At 37.7% G+C, this 16,094-nt stretch overlaps 2 protein-coding genes across 2 annotated transcripts; one reads left to right on the top strand and one right to left on the bottom strand.

The window, feature by feature from the left end:
* Positions 1–1,077: 1,077 nt before the first annotated feature.
* Positions 1,078–3,863, top strand: LOC104613095 (50S ribosomal protein L34). The gene is made up of 4 exons (XM_010280787.3): positions 1,078–1,381; positions 1,490–1,566; positions 2,031–2,142; positions 3,557–3,863. Exons 1-4 carry the CDS (start codon positions 1,134–1,136, stop codon positions 3,684–3,686), a joined length of 567 nt encoding a protein of 188 aa, XP_010279089.1. The 5' UTR covers positions 1,078–1,133; the 3' UTR covers positions 3,687–3,863.
* A 1,399-nt stretch (positions 3,864–5,262) lies between these two features.
* On the bottom strand, positions 5,263–9,211 carry LOC104613096 (protein trichome birefringence-like 38). The gene is made up of 5 exons (XM_010280788.3): positions 8,754–9,211; positions 8,418–8,589; positions 6,464–6,639; positions 6,205–6,363; positions 5,263–5,851 (listed from the first exon to the last, which is right to left on the bottom strand). Exons 1-5 carry the CDS (start codon positions 9,038–9,040, stop codon positions 5,560–5,562), a joined length of 1,086 nt encoding a protein of 361 aa, XP_010279090.1. The 5' UTR covers positions 9,041–9,211; the 3' UTR covers positions 5,263–5,559.
* Between the last annotated feature and the right edge of the window lie 6,883 nt (positions 9,212–16,094).

Below are 16,094 nucleotides of genomic sequence, written 5' to 3'. Positions count from 1 at the left end.
GAGATCCCCGCCTCGATCCGATCTCGATTATATATATTTAATGTTATCTATATTATATATTATTTCTATATATATTAAATGTTATTTATATTAAATATATATATATATATTATTTCTATATATCAAAACATTATTTATTTATTTTAAATAAATTTATTTTTCAAAAAAAATACGGTTATCTAAAAAAATTTCGGGGATTTAGGTCCCCACAAAGAACCCATCCCCATCGGGAATCGAAAAAGGAGGACAAATTTTATCCCAATGAAGATCAGAGACGAGGATGGGGTTAATTTCATAATTGGGGTCAGGGATGGGGAATATGATCCCCGCCCTGTTGCCATTCCTATCAGGACCCCTATTTAGCGACCCAAACAATTAGGATGGTATCATGATATGGCCCAACCTGAATTCCTTTTGGGTTGGGTCAAATTGGGTCATGGGTCACTGTCGGTGCTAGGCCACATCTTTTTAAACCAACGTTTTCAAATCAACGTTAATTCGAATGATTAAACTGTCCAAACCATTCAAACTAGACCAAACTAGACCATTAAAACCATATTTTTGGTTAAAAACGTTGACTTGATGAAAGACCAGATGATCCTAATAGTTAAACGATTGACCCATCTGATTCATGGGCAACCCTAACGATCTAACATGAATGTTTAGGGTCAAGGTTAGGGTCTAGCATTTTCTGATCCGACCCGATATTGCTTGCTCTAGTCTTTAACTAACGAAGGTATAGAGTTGAAAACTAGGAGTAAGGGTATAAGCCGGGCTAGTTAGGTTGGGTTTATGGTCAATTCGAGTTTAGTCCTAAAATTTGGGCTTAAGGCCTGAGCTTGGACCGAGTTTGAGATCAAGCCCAATTTTTCCAATTCAAGCCCAGCCTCCACTATATATATATAAGGGCCAGGTCCGGATCTGAACCGAAAAATAAAAAACCAAATTATTTAGGCTCGAGCTCAGCCCGAAGACCGAATATCCAAGCCCAATCCGTGTATAATTTCGGATTGGGCCGGTTCGTGCTCGGGTCTGGCCCGCCCAAGTTGCACCCCCAACTAGTAGCGGTAGCGCGCTCCGTGTGGCGGAGTCCGGAGTGGGCCTTCCAAGATTGAGAATATCAGTGGAGAGAGATGACAACACTCTCCGTCCTCAACTCGCCGTCTTTTTATCTCCGTGATGGTCGTTGCAAAGACCACTATTTCTCTGCTACAAACCGCTTTCTTCCACTTCGATTCTCTATTCGATCTCATCGACTGTCGTCGAGCATTGTAGCTGCAGCAGCCATGGAAGGCCAGCAGAGCGAGAATATTCCCAGCGGGGTAGTTCCGGCAATGAAACTCTTGTTTGTCGAGATGGGTGTTGGCTATGATCAACATGGGTATGTCCAGTTCTCTATTCTTTTCTTTCTATTATCAATTTTCAGCTGAAATTTTGTTACAGAATCACTTAGGTATTACTTCCTTTCTATCTGAAATAAAATGCTCAGGCAAGACATCACGGCGGCAGCAATGCGGGCATGCAGAGATGCAATCTCTTCCAATTCAATTCCTGCTTTCCGAAGAGGTTTCCTTCTTCTTAGAACTTGTTTTTTCGTGTTGCGGGTGTGAGAAGTTTGCCTGCTTTTTGGTATTTGAGCTATTGGTAAGACTTCGGTGGGGAGGGTTTGAATATATTGTAATTCATGTGGGTTTTGTTTTTGAAGATGGATCTTGAGGCGGGATGAGGGACTCCTACTTTTGTTGTTTTTGTTATTTGGGTTTTGACTGGCTTTGTTAATTGCAGCTTTGTTGCACCGTATGCTTTACCCTTTTCAACTTTTCTCTGTTTTTTGATGATCTTATTCGTAGCTATGCTTGGTCTTGATATCACTTTTTTGGTTTTTCGTTGTTTGTAATAAGTTCTACCATGTTTCAAGATCTGAAGTTCCCGTATTTTATTGGGTTTCAGAAAGAATTTAACTTGGTTCTTCTATTTAAGAAATTGGTTTGGTTAATTAAGACGTTCTAACTTCTAAGGTATTGGTGCAGGCTCCATACCTGGTGTTGCATTTGATCAGATGAAGCTTCAGATCAAGCTTGGAGTTCCTAGACAACTCCAACAATTTCTGGATATTGAGAGAGTTAAATCTGTCTTCCCTTAGTAAGTAGTTACAGGCTTACAGCTCCATATGTACTTATCTTAATTTTATATTTGTTGAATCTATACTTGGGAAAATTATCTGTTGCTTATCAAAATATTCTATACTTGGGAAAATAATTCCTTTATCTGAAAATATAATCAGAAGTTTATTAAAGAACTAGAAATGTTTCTCAATTATATGATTCTTAATTGTCCTTGTGAGTTTTAAACTTAGGGATAGACCGTCAGTTTTTTTCCAATGTTAGATGCTATTTATGAATCTTCAAGACAAAAGAAGTCCAGAAGCTGTAATTTCTTATCCTAAATCTAAATGTGTCTGTGATGTATTGCCTGCAATATAATGGCCCAAAAGCAGTTCCATTGGATCATAGCTAGTTGTTTAATTCAAACTCCAGATAGAAGTCTTTCTTTCCTCTAATTGGTTCATCTTGAATGCCCTGCATGTGTGAACTGGATGGAAGGGAATTGTAGTAATACAAGTATAATGCATGGTTTAAAAAACGACCCGGAAACAGAACCGTTCTGGCCACCGGTCTCCGGGTTGACGGTTCAACCGTCCGGTTTGAATGGACGGTCCGTTCTGACAAAAAATTAAAAAAAATAATTAAAAATTAAAAAATCGCCAAAAACCGTTGAACGGGTCAACAGTTTGACCGCCCGGGTCAACGGGTTGCTGACTGATTCAACGGTTTTGGCCAGGGACCAGGTTTGGGGTAAAACAGAACCGGTTGCCTGGACGGTTCCTCCCAGGACGAACGGTCCGACCGTCTGGGTCAACGGCGGTTCGAAAACCATGGTATTAATGTTATCCTTTAATATATTTTATGAATTAGCATTCCTTTCTTCCTTTATAATTTCACTTTGGTCAGTTATCCAAGATTCCTCTCTCATGTTGTAGTTGTACCCCAATTTATTAGGATATGAGTTTGATACTTGAGCATGTATGTTTCTTGCAGAGGGGGAAAATTAAAATTTCTGAGCTTTATTTTGCATTTTTAGGTCCTTTGGCCTTTTATTTGATATTCATCATACATACAAACTCTCTACGCTCATTCCACAGATTCTACTTAGATGGTTAAAATCAGAATTCGAACTTCTGAGCTCCAAGCCTCCAACACCTTTGAAAGCTTTTTCTAGTTAACTATACATGTTAGGTGTGAGTAAAACACTGTGTGTGTGATAACATCAATTCAAAACTTCAACTAATGATGTCCTCATAGCCTTGTACTCTAATTCCTATTTCCCTTTTGCATGCAGTTGAAATTAAGTTTGGCCGGTGATTATACTTCTATTCTGTGAACATGTATTACTTGAAAGTATCTGATTTATTTATATAACTGTCTTAAAAATGGCACTAATTAGGAACTTCTTACAAGAATATTACTTAAATATGTATCTACTTTTATGTTTTCAGTGGCAAAATTTTGAATGTTGACATTGTGGATGGTGGACTTGTATGCTCAAGTGGTGTATGTGTGGAAGAAATGGGAGATAAGAATGATGACTGTTATGTTGTCAATGCCGCAGTTTATGTTGGTTATTAGTCTTCTTTTCCCATCTATTTCAGAGTTTTATAAGCATGCTTCCACTTCTTGGAAGAATAGTCTTTCAATTCTCTTTCAAAGTTGAATGCTAGTCAGTATAGCATTGAGAGTTCATCTTTGTCATGCACACCTATGTTTGCTCCATTATTGTCTTTAAGCAAAAGGGTTGTTATCTAATGATGGCCCCAGAGAGCTGGGTCTTGGAGGGATAAACTGGATAGGGTCTAACCTGTGGCTTTTTTTTTTTTTTAAATAAATTAACATCTCTACACTTGAAACCACATTCTCACACTTGTTAACTCAGGATTTTACCGTTTCATCGAGCAATGTCCCTTTAAACCTTTATCTTTAGGCTGCAAGTTACTTAATATAAAGGCAACACTGAATGCTGTTATATTGAGCCAACATACATGCAGTTTATTTTTTTTTCTTTTTTTTTAAGAAAAGAAAACTTTCATTCATAAAAGGGAATTATGTACCTGAGAAGAAGTACAAACAAGGGCTAAACAACAAACAGGTAAAGAATTTGCACTATACAAAAAATCCCTTCCCAAACCAGGTCTAGTTAAAAAGAATCTACCATTTGATTTAGTTCTCTTGGAATCCATCTAAAGCTGCAGTTGATTGAGGTAGCGATGTCAAAATTTTCATGAAGAAGATGAGTAATACTCCATGGAATAGAAGAAATCGATCATTGGTGTTGGGAAAAATGCTAAATGAACTCTTTAAACTCGCTCTTGGTGATTTAGTCTCCAAATTTCCTATTTAATCAGCTCTATGGGTTTGGGTCTAGATGGTATTGGGTACAAGAAACAGGGAACAGGGAGAACCCTTTCTCTTGGATTGTATTGGGTTTGAGGAATCCATCTTGAGTTGCAGATATACAGTAACAAGGCTTATGTTTGTGACTATTGCCCACTTTTACAAGTTGAGTAAGGGGATAGGCACCACTGAGGATTAGATGGAGTAAGGTGATGTTGGTCCCAGGAAAGACATCTGAGCAAGGTAACCAACTTAGAATTGGGATAGACAATACTGTTAGGATGTTTTATGGACTATGATGATTTGATCCCAGAAAAGAAATCTTATTAAGATGCCTGTAGTCAGGTTAGATATAATAGCATGCATCTCAGGGAGTTAAATGCCAGGCAGTGTTCCTTTTAATAAAAATCAGTCTATTTTACACTCTGGGTGAAGGAGTAGACAGCAGACAGGGATGTAGCATATTAAAGCATCAATGCACCAAGATCTCCAAGCTAAATATAAATTCAATTCTGTTCAGTAGCACATTGCATTAGCTTGATATGTGGTCTTTTTTTTTTCTTTTTCAGTTCCTCTTTTGCAAGGCTTGTAAACAAAAGTTTTTTTTTTTTTTTTTTTTTTTCTTTTTAATTCAATTTTTTAGCTGTTTAGGCTTATAAACCAAAGGTATTATCCATATTAACAGAAAGAATTTCACATCTTTTCTTTCTTTCAATTCCTTTCACTTTGTGGGAAAAAAAAATTCACTGTTATATGTGTATCCATAATCCATGGCCACAGTGCAACTGCATAATGGACCATTGAGCCCAATATAGGCCATTAATGTAATAGACAAATAAATAAATGAGTTCAACTACTCAATTTTTACAGTCATATTCAATATAACAAACTTCCCAATTTGGACTTGTATCATTTAAAATTCTGCATAAGAAATGAAATTGACAGTAATTCCAAGCAACTTCAGGGATTGAATAATTTACAACTTTGATGCATTATCCCTATTATTTTCTAACCTAATACAAGTAACTTAAAAGAAAAAGGAAAGAAAGAATAACTAGAAAATTCCACCTAATACAAACAATGAGTTTTTGTTTGCAATTGTTTGTCATCTTCAAAGGATGAGAGCTGCATTTAGGAGCAGGTTCCAAGTATCAGGCAGTCCAGGAAGGCACCAGTGGCTGCAGTCCATGCCCTTGTGCTCACCACTGTAGGCAGAGGGGTGTGCATCCTTTCTCAATTGTGAGAGCCTAGTGATGTCAAGCAGAGAGACCGGTTTTCTAATCCGGCTTAACACTTTGTTCACTACAATCGCTTCCGGAGGTATGCCTGCCGGGTATGTTGCCCCAGACACCGGATCCATCTGGCCACTGCAACTTGTAGATGGTTGATTCCAATCCTTGCCTCTGGTTTGTTAAACAATGAATTCAGTATGGTTTTCTTGATTAACATGCAAACAAGTTTACAAACCATTACAGTATTACATAAAAAGCAAAGGGTCCAGAAGCAGAAGGATAGGCTCAAGTGGGCCTGGGCTCTCTCTTGTATTACCACATTAGAAAGTTCAGCTTTTGAACTCCCTGAGTGGAGAAATAGGAGTATTACTGGATGGGCCTCCTCTCAGACCAATCTGTCCGTTGTGAAGCCCATGAAATTATGGGCCAGCACTTCTTTGACGTACCCAATTGTATTATGGTACATTTGGGAGTATGAAAAACAACGTCTGTTCACATCAATACTGCCACTTAGAAATGCTTACACGTAATGGGTGGGAGAGATCCCCTGGAAAAACACTTTGGTTTTGGTGGGATCGACGTTGGAGTTAACCCATCTGGCCCACGTCATCAGCCCTTTATAGAATGCAATCAGACGGTCCATGTCTTTGTACAATGAGGTTCCATCTCGAATGTAATCCCACCTGTCAAAACACAGACCGTTGGATTGAAGGCAAATTCAAATGTAATAAGACAAGACAACAAGGGGCATGAAATTGATGGATTTTGACGAGCGGATCGTACGGTTGGCTTCTTCCTCTGTGGGTCCACCAGTGCCACGTGTTGAAGATCAGCACGTCCATGCCTTTCCACGCATTACCGGCCGAGATCGAGTCCAGCTGCAAAACCCGGCCCACATTTTCCCGGACAATATCCACCAGGTATGTAGTGTGATAGAGCAACACCGAAACTTCGTAATCCTGCCAAACAGCATATCAACTGTCTGTATCAAAAGTCAAATGCATGGAGTATACGTAGCTGTTACGGGAGGAATTTTCAGCTGCAAACCTGCAATAGATTCTGGACAGTGGGACATCGTGGGCCAGGCCCAGGCATTTCCGTGGAGGTGGAGCCCTATAATTTTTGGGGAAAAGGTATTTTCGTTATTTTAAGAGTAAAATAGGGGCAGTTTCGGTGTTCCCGAGAGTAACTGTCGCTATTTGGCTTCGCACCAAGCCACCAACCAGAAAAGTGAAGTTGACAGCTCGTGCAAAGGGAGAAAGGTGGGGGGACCCGATTCGTAACGAAAGTATGTGGATGCAGGAATTCACATCTGCGCCTCACAACGTCCCACAGGATATTTCCGCCGTGTATTGGGAACATCTCCCGATGATAGTATCAAAATCGATGATATCGCCATCGGGAATGTTTCCAATACACGGTGGGAATGTGCTGTGGGGCGCATATCTGAACTGGCAAAATGCCCCTGTTGATCACAGAAATTACAAAAAAGCCCTCTCACTTTTCCATCCTTTTTTAACCCCCTCAAATCACTCTCAGTTGGAGCAGCAGTTGCTTTGACAGTTAATTACTGTTATACACAGAGAGGTGGGGCCCAGGGCAACAAATCACCATTCACCAGTGAAAATTGAAAAAAAACCTCCCTATGTGACCGTGTGTAAGATAAGGTAGTAAACCCCACATGGATCTGTTATCATCACCGCACAAAGTGACAAAATCACATGGCCCACATTCATCCGGTGGGGCCCATGTCTTGCTATGTCTCCAAACTCCAACAACACCGAACTGTGTGTGCGTGTACCATGCTTGGTTCAGAATTTCGAACTTTCAAAAAGAGGAATTCTTTTCCCTCCTCAGAATCCAAGCTCATCTCTCATCCATCTGATTAGATTTCAAAAACAGAAGAATCAAATTGTTCTCCGTTTGTTCTTTTTCGTTTTTGGCATTTTCATTCACCCTCCTGAATCTATCCTTATTTTCTTCTTCTTCGTTACTTCCATAAAGAGAAGGAAATCATTCCCTGGTTCATCTATAGAACTGTACATAGATCTAAACCTAGGCTTAGAATTGCAGTAGTGGAGTCTGGAATGGATTTCCACAAGTCCTTTCGAGAAAAGGTTAGAGATTAGCATTCACCATGGAAACAGGAAACCAATAACCCCATTTATTTGAAACGGCGTGAGTTTCCACATTACAGTATCCCGAGCTCAGTTTGATTCACAAACCACAACGAAAACCAAGATTACTGCATGTTCCGCTCCAACTTTACTCGACAAAAAGAAGAAACAGATAAAAGAAAATCATCACTATCGATTCAAAGACCAAAGTGAGCACAGTTTTCTTGGTTGAAATTCCTTGAAAAGTCACCTTATCTCATTTCGGATTCCATGTTCAAAACCAAAATTCAGACAATAAGAAAAATAGATATGAAACCCAAAATCAGAGTTGTTTTGTTGCTTTAATGATGGTGCATGTATTACAAATGATGAGTTCATATGGGTCTTGTCCAAATTCATTCTCAATTATTATCAATTTTTATATATCTCATCTAGAGAAAAAAGATATGGAGGTCCCAAACAGGATTGAAATCAGAAATCCTTTAATCAGAATTTGAAAAGCACAAGGCATGGACTGTGGCTAGTAATGATTTTGTTTTTGAAAAATGACTGCAAGTGGGCCGTTTGTCTCCACTTCAAAAGAAAAAGAGAAGCTAGGGAAGAGAAGAGAAGGAGCTGACCTCGAATATTACAGAGGAGAGCGGCGTGCTCCTCGTCACTGTAGTCTTGGCGTTGGGCACAGAAGCGTGAAGCAAGCACGTTAACGATTGCCACTGGTTCAGACTCAGCGAATCGCCCACGAACATAATCTTCTTCCCCCTCCACCTCGTCAGAAAGTCCACCCCATTAAACCTACAGGAAGCCATGATGAATAGAAACAGTGAAACACGTATTCACAGATAAACAGGACCCATTTATCAAAACCCATGGAAGTGAAGAAACAGAGACCTCCATTGATGCAAGCTCAAAACAAAAAGCAAGTACCGAAATAGATGTACTGATGGATTCTTACGTACCTTGGCAATTCGCAGTTGCTGGGCTTCCACCTGTATTGCAGGTACAGTTTATCGGGTCTACCATACTTCTGACAATCGAACTCTGGATCTATGAAGGGACAGCTAGAAGAATCATAGAGAGGATACGAAGAATCATCGACCCAACTGCCTTGAAACAGATTACAGCTACCCGCTGGCTTTCTACCCCTCAAGCTGCTCACATTATAAAACTGCTCTGTTTTTCCTTGTTGTAGGAACACAAACAGAAAGCAAATCACGGAGAACAAAGCTTGGAATCGAGAACCCATCTCGGATTTCGATTCCAAACAGTGAACAAAAAGACGAGGGAGGACTGAACAAAAAGCAGCCTCAGTCTCTCGGACCGAGTTTATATATACAGTGAGAGAGGATGTATAGGAAAGAGTGAGGTAACAGTTGATAAAAGCAAAACTGTAAAGGGACAGAAAAAACAATGGAGCTGGGGATTCTTGGGCTCACATGGTTTGTGCCACAACATCTTATTTTTTAATTTCTGACATGAGGTGGGAAAGTTTTGATGTACGACTTGTAGTGTAACATGTGGGGTTGAATCGGATTTCTTAATTTTTAGTTTTCTAAAAGGAAAAATCAAATCTGATTCTTTGATTCTAAAAACTTTGTTGTTTCTTTTATCCTCTAATGGAAGTAGGTGATTGAATCTAGGACTTTCTTCCAAACAAAGGAATTATTTGAAACAGAAATTTTTTGAAAATAAACCCTCTCTCAGTCTCTGTATCGTATGTATTTATGTATGAAAATAATTTTCTAAACTGGATCAGTTTAGCTGTTTAGGCTATTTCTCTAAATAAATTCTCATTTCAGTCAAACCAAGCCTTCCATTGGATGGTAAACCCTTCTGAAATCATTGCTTGTTCACTCCAGGTTCACATCAACTATAAACGTATACGCCATTATTTGTGGTTTTGCTAGAGCTGAGTCATTTACAGAAGAGCTTCTACCAGGGAGAAGGGTGGGAGGTGGGGGACATAGCTGGCTGCTTAAAAGGGTTCTATCTTCCATTGGATGCATTCTCCTCCATCCATCAGTTCATGAAACTAAGCCCTTTTCTAGGCATTTTGCGAAGAAAGACCTGGAGCTTTCAAATGTTAATATCACTTGGGAAAGATCCAAGATCCAATTAATGGTGGGGTATATATGGAGCCAATGTTGTCTCAGAGAATACACCAAACTGAGCCGTCTAGACAAACCTTCTTCATACATATTTGTCTGTGTTGGGCAGATTTTTGGTAGTAAAATATTAAAAATGGTGAAATTTTGAGAAAATTAGAGAGAAAGTATCCCGGGGTGTGACTCTTCTGAAATGGGTCTATTTATATTCTCAATAATTCCTTTTATTCATGAAAATGCTACCCTAAATCCTTAAAATAAAATATACTTGTTTATTAATATAAATAAATAATAAACTGTCATGGACCTGTTTAGCATAAATTTCCCTATCTATTATTGTCCTTGAGTTAGAATTCCCAAACCCCAAAGGAATGCTTGGATATTCTATTAAGTATTAATTAAATAACCACATTAAGCAAATTTTGGCTCTCTCTACACAACAAGGTCTGAGCCATGGCAAGACAAATCCAACTTTGTCTTGTTTTATGTTGTTTCATGCTCTCAACTCTCACCATGTCTGTTGGGCGAAGAACAAATTAAAAGAGTTGCATATTTGTTAACTCAATATGTTTTTTTTTTGGTTTCGGTGTGGGTTGGGGGAGGAGGGGAGTGAAACGGAAAGAACACTTGTTCCAATCTGAACAAAAACTGATGATATATCTAAGATTTATTGGACCCAGATGGATCACTCTTTCCTTCTGGTTCTGTTCATTTGACACTCCATCACTGAATAGTGAATTCACACATGTGAAGGAGTGATCAGATGTAACTGAAATTGAAGGAAAGAAGAAATAAGGGTGTAGGCATTTCTAGTAGCTTTGGTGTAAAACCCACGCTTGATGAGCAAATTGGAGTTGGCCGGGGGACCAGATCAATTAATGCAGTGGGTAGCCATGTCTTCAGTGCTGTTTCTCCTTCATCGCAACTGGGCTGCTGCTTCTTTTATAGAGTCGTAGCTGAACAAATCAAGCAACAGTTGGAGGTCCCACAAGCTTTTTCATGGTTTTGTTCCAGCAAGGCGAGATGTCTACCTCTCTCTCTCTCTCACACACAGAGGCTCAACGCTGTGCGTGGGTCTGTGGGTGTGGGGTAGTCCTGTTCTTGGAGTTGTCATTCTTATCTAGGCCTAACCCTGTCAATGCAAGTGTGCAACGACATATGCAGCCTCTCCATCCACACTGACCCACCTGGGAATCTGGAATTTCTTCAGAGGCAAAAACCCAGCAACAACACAGTTCATGGAATTGCAGTCAGCTCATCAAAATAAACAGAAATTAATACAGAATTATCCCATTAGATCTCAAGCAATTAGAATTAATGGTCCCCATGACTGATGACTCTGAAAGTCTTCATCATCAGCCAGTTGATAAATTAATAATGGAGTTTGATTCATCCAGTTTATCTATGCGGTTGGTGCTGTCGGTGGGGGGCCGCGCAAGTCACGTAAGCTGGAAGTCTCGTAAATGGATCAATAAACAAATAAAAAACCAGAGATTGACCAGTTTTGATCATCCAAACAAATGGTTTAATTTGCAGCAGCTGCATTAATTAAAGAAGAGCTGAAGATGGTCTGCATATTGATGAAATTCTTGATCGATGATGAGATGAAAGACTGAAGAGATAAAGTCCCACCTTCAGTGAGTGCTCAACGCATGCTTTACCACTCAAAAGGATGCAATGGAAATCTCAAGTATTTGACTGTGACCTACCTTCCATGATTGATTCATTGTAACCATAACGAAACGAAGAAAATAAATAAATAAATGAAATGATGAGATATAGGAAAAGGAGGACTAAAAATGCTTTCAGATCTAGTAGCTTCCCTTTGTAAGTGGGTAGCATTGAAAAAAAATAATTCAGAGATGGAATATAGAATTCTCAAGAAAAGAGCTAGAAAACAATATGAGACTTCATTGTATTGTGCTTGTAATTGCTTGATTGAGTCATTCACAAACCATAAAATAATCATCAGATCTATGATAAAGCATTATTATATGGCCTATCCTGATCATCCCATTAACTAGTTTTCTTTCAATAATTCTAAGGATAGATATCACTAAATAATATTGAAAGTTGCCCCATGATTCTAGTCCCATCCTCTGGATCTCCTTCATCTTTTTCCTGCACTTCCATACACAAGTAATTGAATGGATGTGCAGTGAAAAGTGCAGAAAATAAGTGTTGGATACCTGTCATCATAAATTAACTGGTTATTAGTATAATCTTGGTTTGTTCAGTTGAACCTAAATTAAGTTGCACGTACACTTGCACCAACTGAACGTCTGAACCCAACCCTAAATGGAATAGGATTACCGAATCCAATCCGTCCTCCAGTCTCCAACAAACCTAAGCTTGGATCTTATTTACATCTTTTTAATAATGGGTCGGATTTGAGGTGGGTCAGGTCAGATTCAATCCAACGTACCCTGATAAAGACTGACCTCATCTGACTCACCGATAAACTTGAGCACCGAGTTCTAAGCAGAACCGAGTTGAGCCGAGTCGAGTATTGGGTTATTAAAGGGGATGTTTGGAACCGTGGCTGTTTTTCTGAAAAACAGTGTCACGTTAGATCAATGTAGACGTTTCAACAAATGCTCACATATATGATTGTTTGGTTCAAGCATTTTTTGAAAAAATGTTAAAAAACTGGCATACCTCGTAAATTGGGATTCCACCGATGCATGAAATGCCACGTAGGTGTTTCATGCATCAGTGAATCGTTTCCCCCAACGGTCGACTGATTGACAATTACATGTATCGTATGTGACGCTTACCTATATAAAAAACGGTGACTCAAGTTTTGATACTCAGAAATTAGTTGAGCTCAGCTCGATTAGAGTCAATTATAAATAAATTAATATTAAAATTTTAATGTTTTACCATAAGATGTTTAGGATTGCGACTTGATTAATTAATCGAATCGAGCTGAGTATTACTTGGTCCCTTATAAAAATTTTTGGAGGATTACTTGGTACAGGGAGGACGTGAGGCAGTCGGGTCAGGCTTTTTGGAATTCAGGTTTACTGAATTGAGGTGATAGAAGTTGTAAGAGTTAAGAGGAGGGGCACAGAAGAAAGAACAGTGTGGCAGGCACCAGGCTGCAGGCTGCCTTGAAGCAGTCGTTGAACTGTCAAGGCACGTCACTTCAAATTGGGTTAATTAGCTTAGCTGGTTCTGGGCCATCCTAGGTTGAGCCCCACTTCAACCTACTTCAGTGGCTTTTAATTTATTTATTAGCCTTGCTTATTCAATAAGCAAAACCTATCCTAACTAATCCACTTTCTTTGCCTATTTCGTGGAATGGATTATATATGTTTTCTCTTCCCTTCCCAATCATGCTAAAACAACCTCTTATTATATCTTATTTTAGGTTAATTAGACTAGTGATTTTTGAGGCCCACGGTCCATTATACACGAACATATATATAATACATTTTTATTGTAATTTTTTTTAATTTTATTTTATTATTCTATATATAAACAATTGTATACATCAAACTTCATATTAAATAAAATTTTAAGATATTATTTTTTCAATTTTTTATTTATCTTCTTAATTTATTTTAACTTGTCATTATTTTTTCAATTTTTAAAAAATTGTGCCACTCCTAGCCTTGAGCTTGGGCCTCAAGCTGTCCCAAACTTCTCCCTTGAGAGATTCCGGGCAAGGCCCGACACGCCCATATTACACCTGTACCAGAAGTATTTTAGCTATATATGTGGCTACATTGTTAACCATTAATATTGAAAAGACTCGAAAACCTAGCTTGTTAATAAGCCTAAGCACCCTCCTTTGAACTACTATGCTCCTACAAGATAAGATAGGTTTCCATGACTGATTCAGAATTGAGATACACTCTGATTACCACAACTTGTTTTAGGAGCACTTAGTATATGATAAGCCTATATTTTGTACATATTTTCATACCTCTAACTTGATGATTTTGATAATAATGTTTTTAGAATTAGTATGCTATTGCATTAGTTAATAAAATTGTCTTGCAAGATGATTTGGAGTTTAATTATGCAATTTTAAGGAGGAATTTGATTTAATTGATCAAGATAATCATAAATGAATGACCATGCAGCAATGATGCTCTATGATGTAGCCACGAAGGAGAGAATCCATTGAAATCGGATTTGATATGTATGCACAAAAATCGGGAAATTTCCTGTTTTGATATAATTCTCATATTTTGGGCATAACTTTCTACCTACAACTCGGATTGAGGTGATTCAAATGGCTAATTAAAGCTAAGAGATAGGGCTACAACTCTTGTGTTTATCACTCAACCTAATTCCGCCGCCAACCAGGTGCAATTCGAGCTACAAGTTTCGGGTCTAGTAGTTGGCAATGCAGAAGAGAGAAATTCAAATGAGATAAAGACTAAGAGACCTAATTTGTGTTGAATTAGGAGTCTGCATTGAGAAGCAATTGATGGGAGGCTGTACTATAAAAAGGACCATAGACTCAAGGCAAAGGGGCACATCTCTAGAGAGAATTTGAAGGAGAAAAAAAAGAGGAAGTAGTCTCAGTACATCAGAAGAAAAGAGGAAACAATTTCAGCATACTAGAGAAGGAGAGGAACAATCCGAATCCAAGATGGAGGAAGACTTAGTTGCTGCACTTGTCTTCGACCTCCAAAGGCTAAAATTTTCTTGTTATTCTATTCGTTCTTTGATGTGTTATTGCTGTGTTTCCCCTTTAATTTTCTTGAGTATGTTGAATTTAATGATGTCTAGCTAAATTCTCTTAGCTAGGGTTTAGATGGATTTTGATCTTAAGATTATATAGTTACTTGCTTAATTCAATTCAAGACCTTTATTATTTGCATGAGGAATTTTTATTGCTATGCTTAATGCTTTAAAAGAATTGGCCAATCTCTTAATGATTTGATGATTCATGCATGACTGACCAAATGATTGTTATGAATTAGATCCCTAAGCAATAAAAATCGCATGATAGACTATGATATCGAAAGATGATTAGCTCATGTGTGGGAATCAAGGAAGCTTAGTGAGTTAAATCCCCTTCTATGATTAGAGGTTTCCAAAGAAATTAATACTTATTTTTTCCTTTTGACAATCACTTAGAAATTTGATGGTAGAATTGGATTAATAAAAGATTAATATGACTTGAGAAAGCTTATTAATTAATTTAGGAAAATCCACCATCACATGCAAATAACTTTAATATACCTTAGGGTAATTTCGGTCTTGAGTTGGATTAAATAGATAATTATATAACCTTGATTTAATGAAATCTAAACCATATCTGCATTCATCCATCAATTCAGTTTTTATTAAGTTCTTGGATTTGCATTAATTCTTTTAGTTTTTATTCATTCAATTGATTCACGAGTTCAACTTAGGTTAGTTTAAAATTGATTTGATACTATGATCTAGTCTTTATGGGATCAACACTTTTCTCATCATTATACGCACATTTGACTAATGTACACTTGCCTGAACTAACTGTGCATAAATTACACAACAGTACACCCAACAATTTGTACCTTTTTCTTTCTAGTTAATCTAGCATACCTACTCTTATTTTATTAATTGAACATTATAATCTATATCTACAATAGAAAGAGGAAAGAGGAGACCTATCTTATCTTGTAGATATAGATTATAATGTTCAATTAATAGAATAAGAGTAGGTATGTTAAAAACTTAAGTGGTGTTTCATAAATCTAAAAAGTTAATAATATATTAATGGGGTCTGAAATCTGAAAAAAGATATAAATGCTTTTTGACTTTTTAGAGGCTCTGAACAAAGAATGTTGTTTGTATTGGATCAAACCTTTAGCATCTGAAATTCCTTAATTTTACTATTTTACCCCTAGAACATACTATTTGGTAATTTTGAGTTCAATTTGTACTATTTCATAAAATATAATTTATTAAATTCAAAATAGTATTGAAAAATATGAACAAATTATGATAAATTATAAAAAAATAAAAAATTATTAAAATAAGAATAAAATTGGAACAACATATAAATTTATAAATTAAAAATAAATTATTAAAAATTAAAATAGTAATAAATTATTAAGAATAAAATTCAAACGCCGCTACTAAGAGTTGTAACAGCGGTGGTGGGAAGACAGGGAGAAAGAGAGAGAGAGAGGGAGGGAGGGAGGGAGGGAGGGAGAGAGGGAGGGGGAGAGGGAGAGGGAACCCAACCTT

This window comes from Nelumbo nucifera, chromosome 1 (assembly GCF_055504915.1).
Source record: "Nelumbo nucifera cultivar China Antique chromosome 1, China Antique-T2T, whole genome shotgun sequence".
NCBI lineage: Eukaryota > Viridiplantae > Streptophyta > Magnoliopsida > Proteales > Nelumbonaceae > Nelumbo > Nelumbo nucifera.
Note: the sequence above shows the minus strand (reverse complement) of the source record. Positions and strands in the feature narration are given on the sequence as shown.

Bases quoted from the DNA above. Each gene is read 5' to 3' on its own strand.
- LOC104613095 (XM_010280787.3), top strand. From the start codon at position 1,134: ATGACAACACTCTCCGTCCTCAACTCGCCGTCTTTTTATCTCCGTGAT. The intron at 1,567-2,030 runs GTTTCCTTCTTC...GTATTGGTGCAG, and splicing joins AATTCCTGCTTTCCGAAGAG to GCTCCATACCTGGTGTTGCA. The intron at 2,143-3,556 runs GTAAGTAGTTAC...TTATGTTTTCAG, and splicing joins GTTAAATCTGTCTTCCCTTA to TGGCAAAATTTTGAATGTTG.
- LOC104613096 (XM_010280788.3), bottom strand. From the start codon at position 9,040: ATGGGTTCTCGATTCCAAGCTTTGTTCTCCGTGATTTGCTTTCTGTTT. The intron at 8,590-8,753 runs GTACGTAAGAAT...GGCTTCCTGTAG, and splicing joins AGCAACTGCGAATTGCCAAG to GTTTAATGGGGTGGACTTTC. The intron at 6,640-8,417 runs GTCAGCTCCTTC...GCTGTTTGGCAG, and splicing joins TCTCCTCTGTAATATTCGAG to GATTACGAAGTTTCGGTGTT.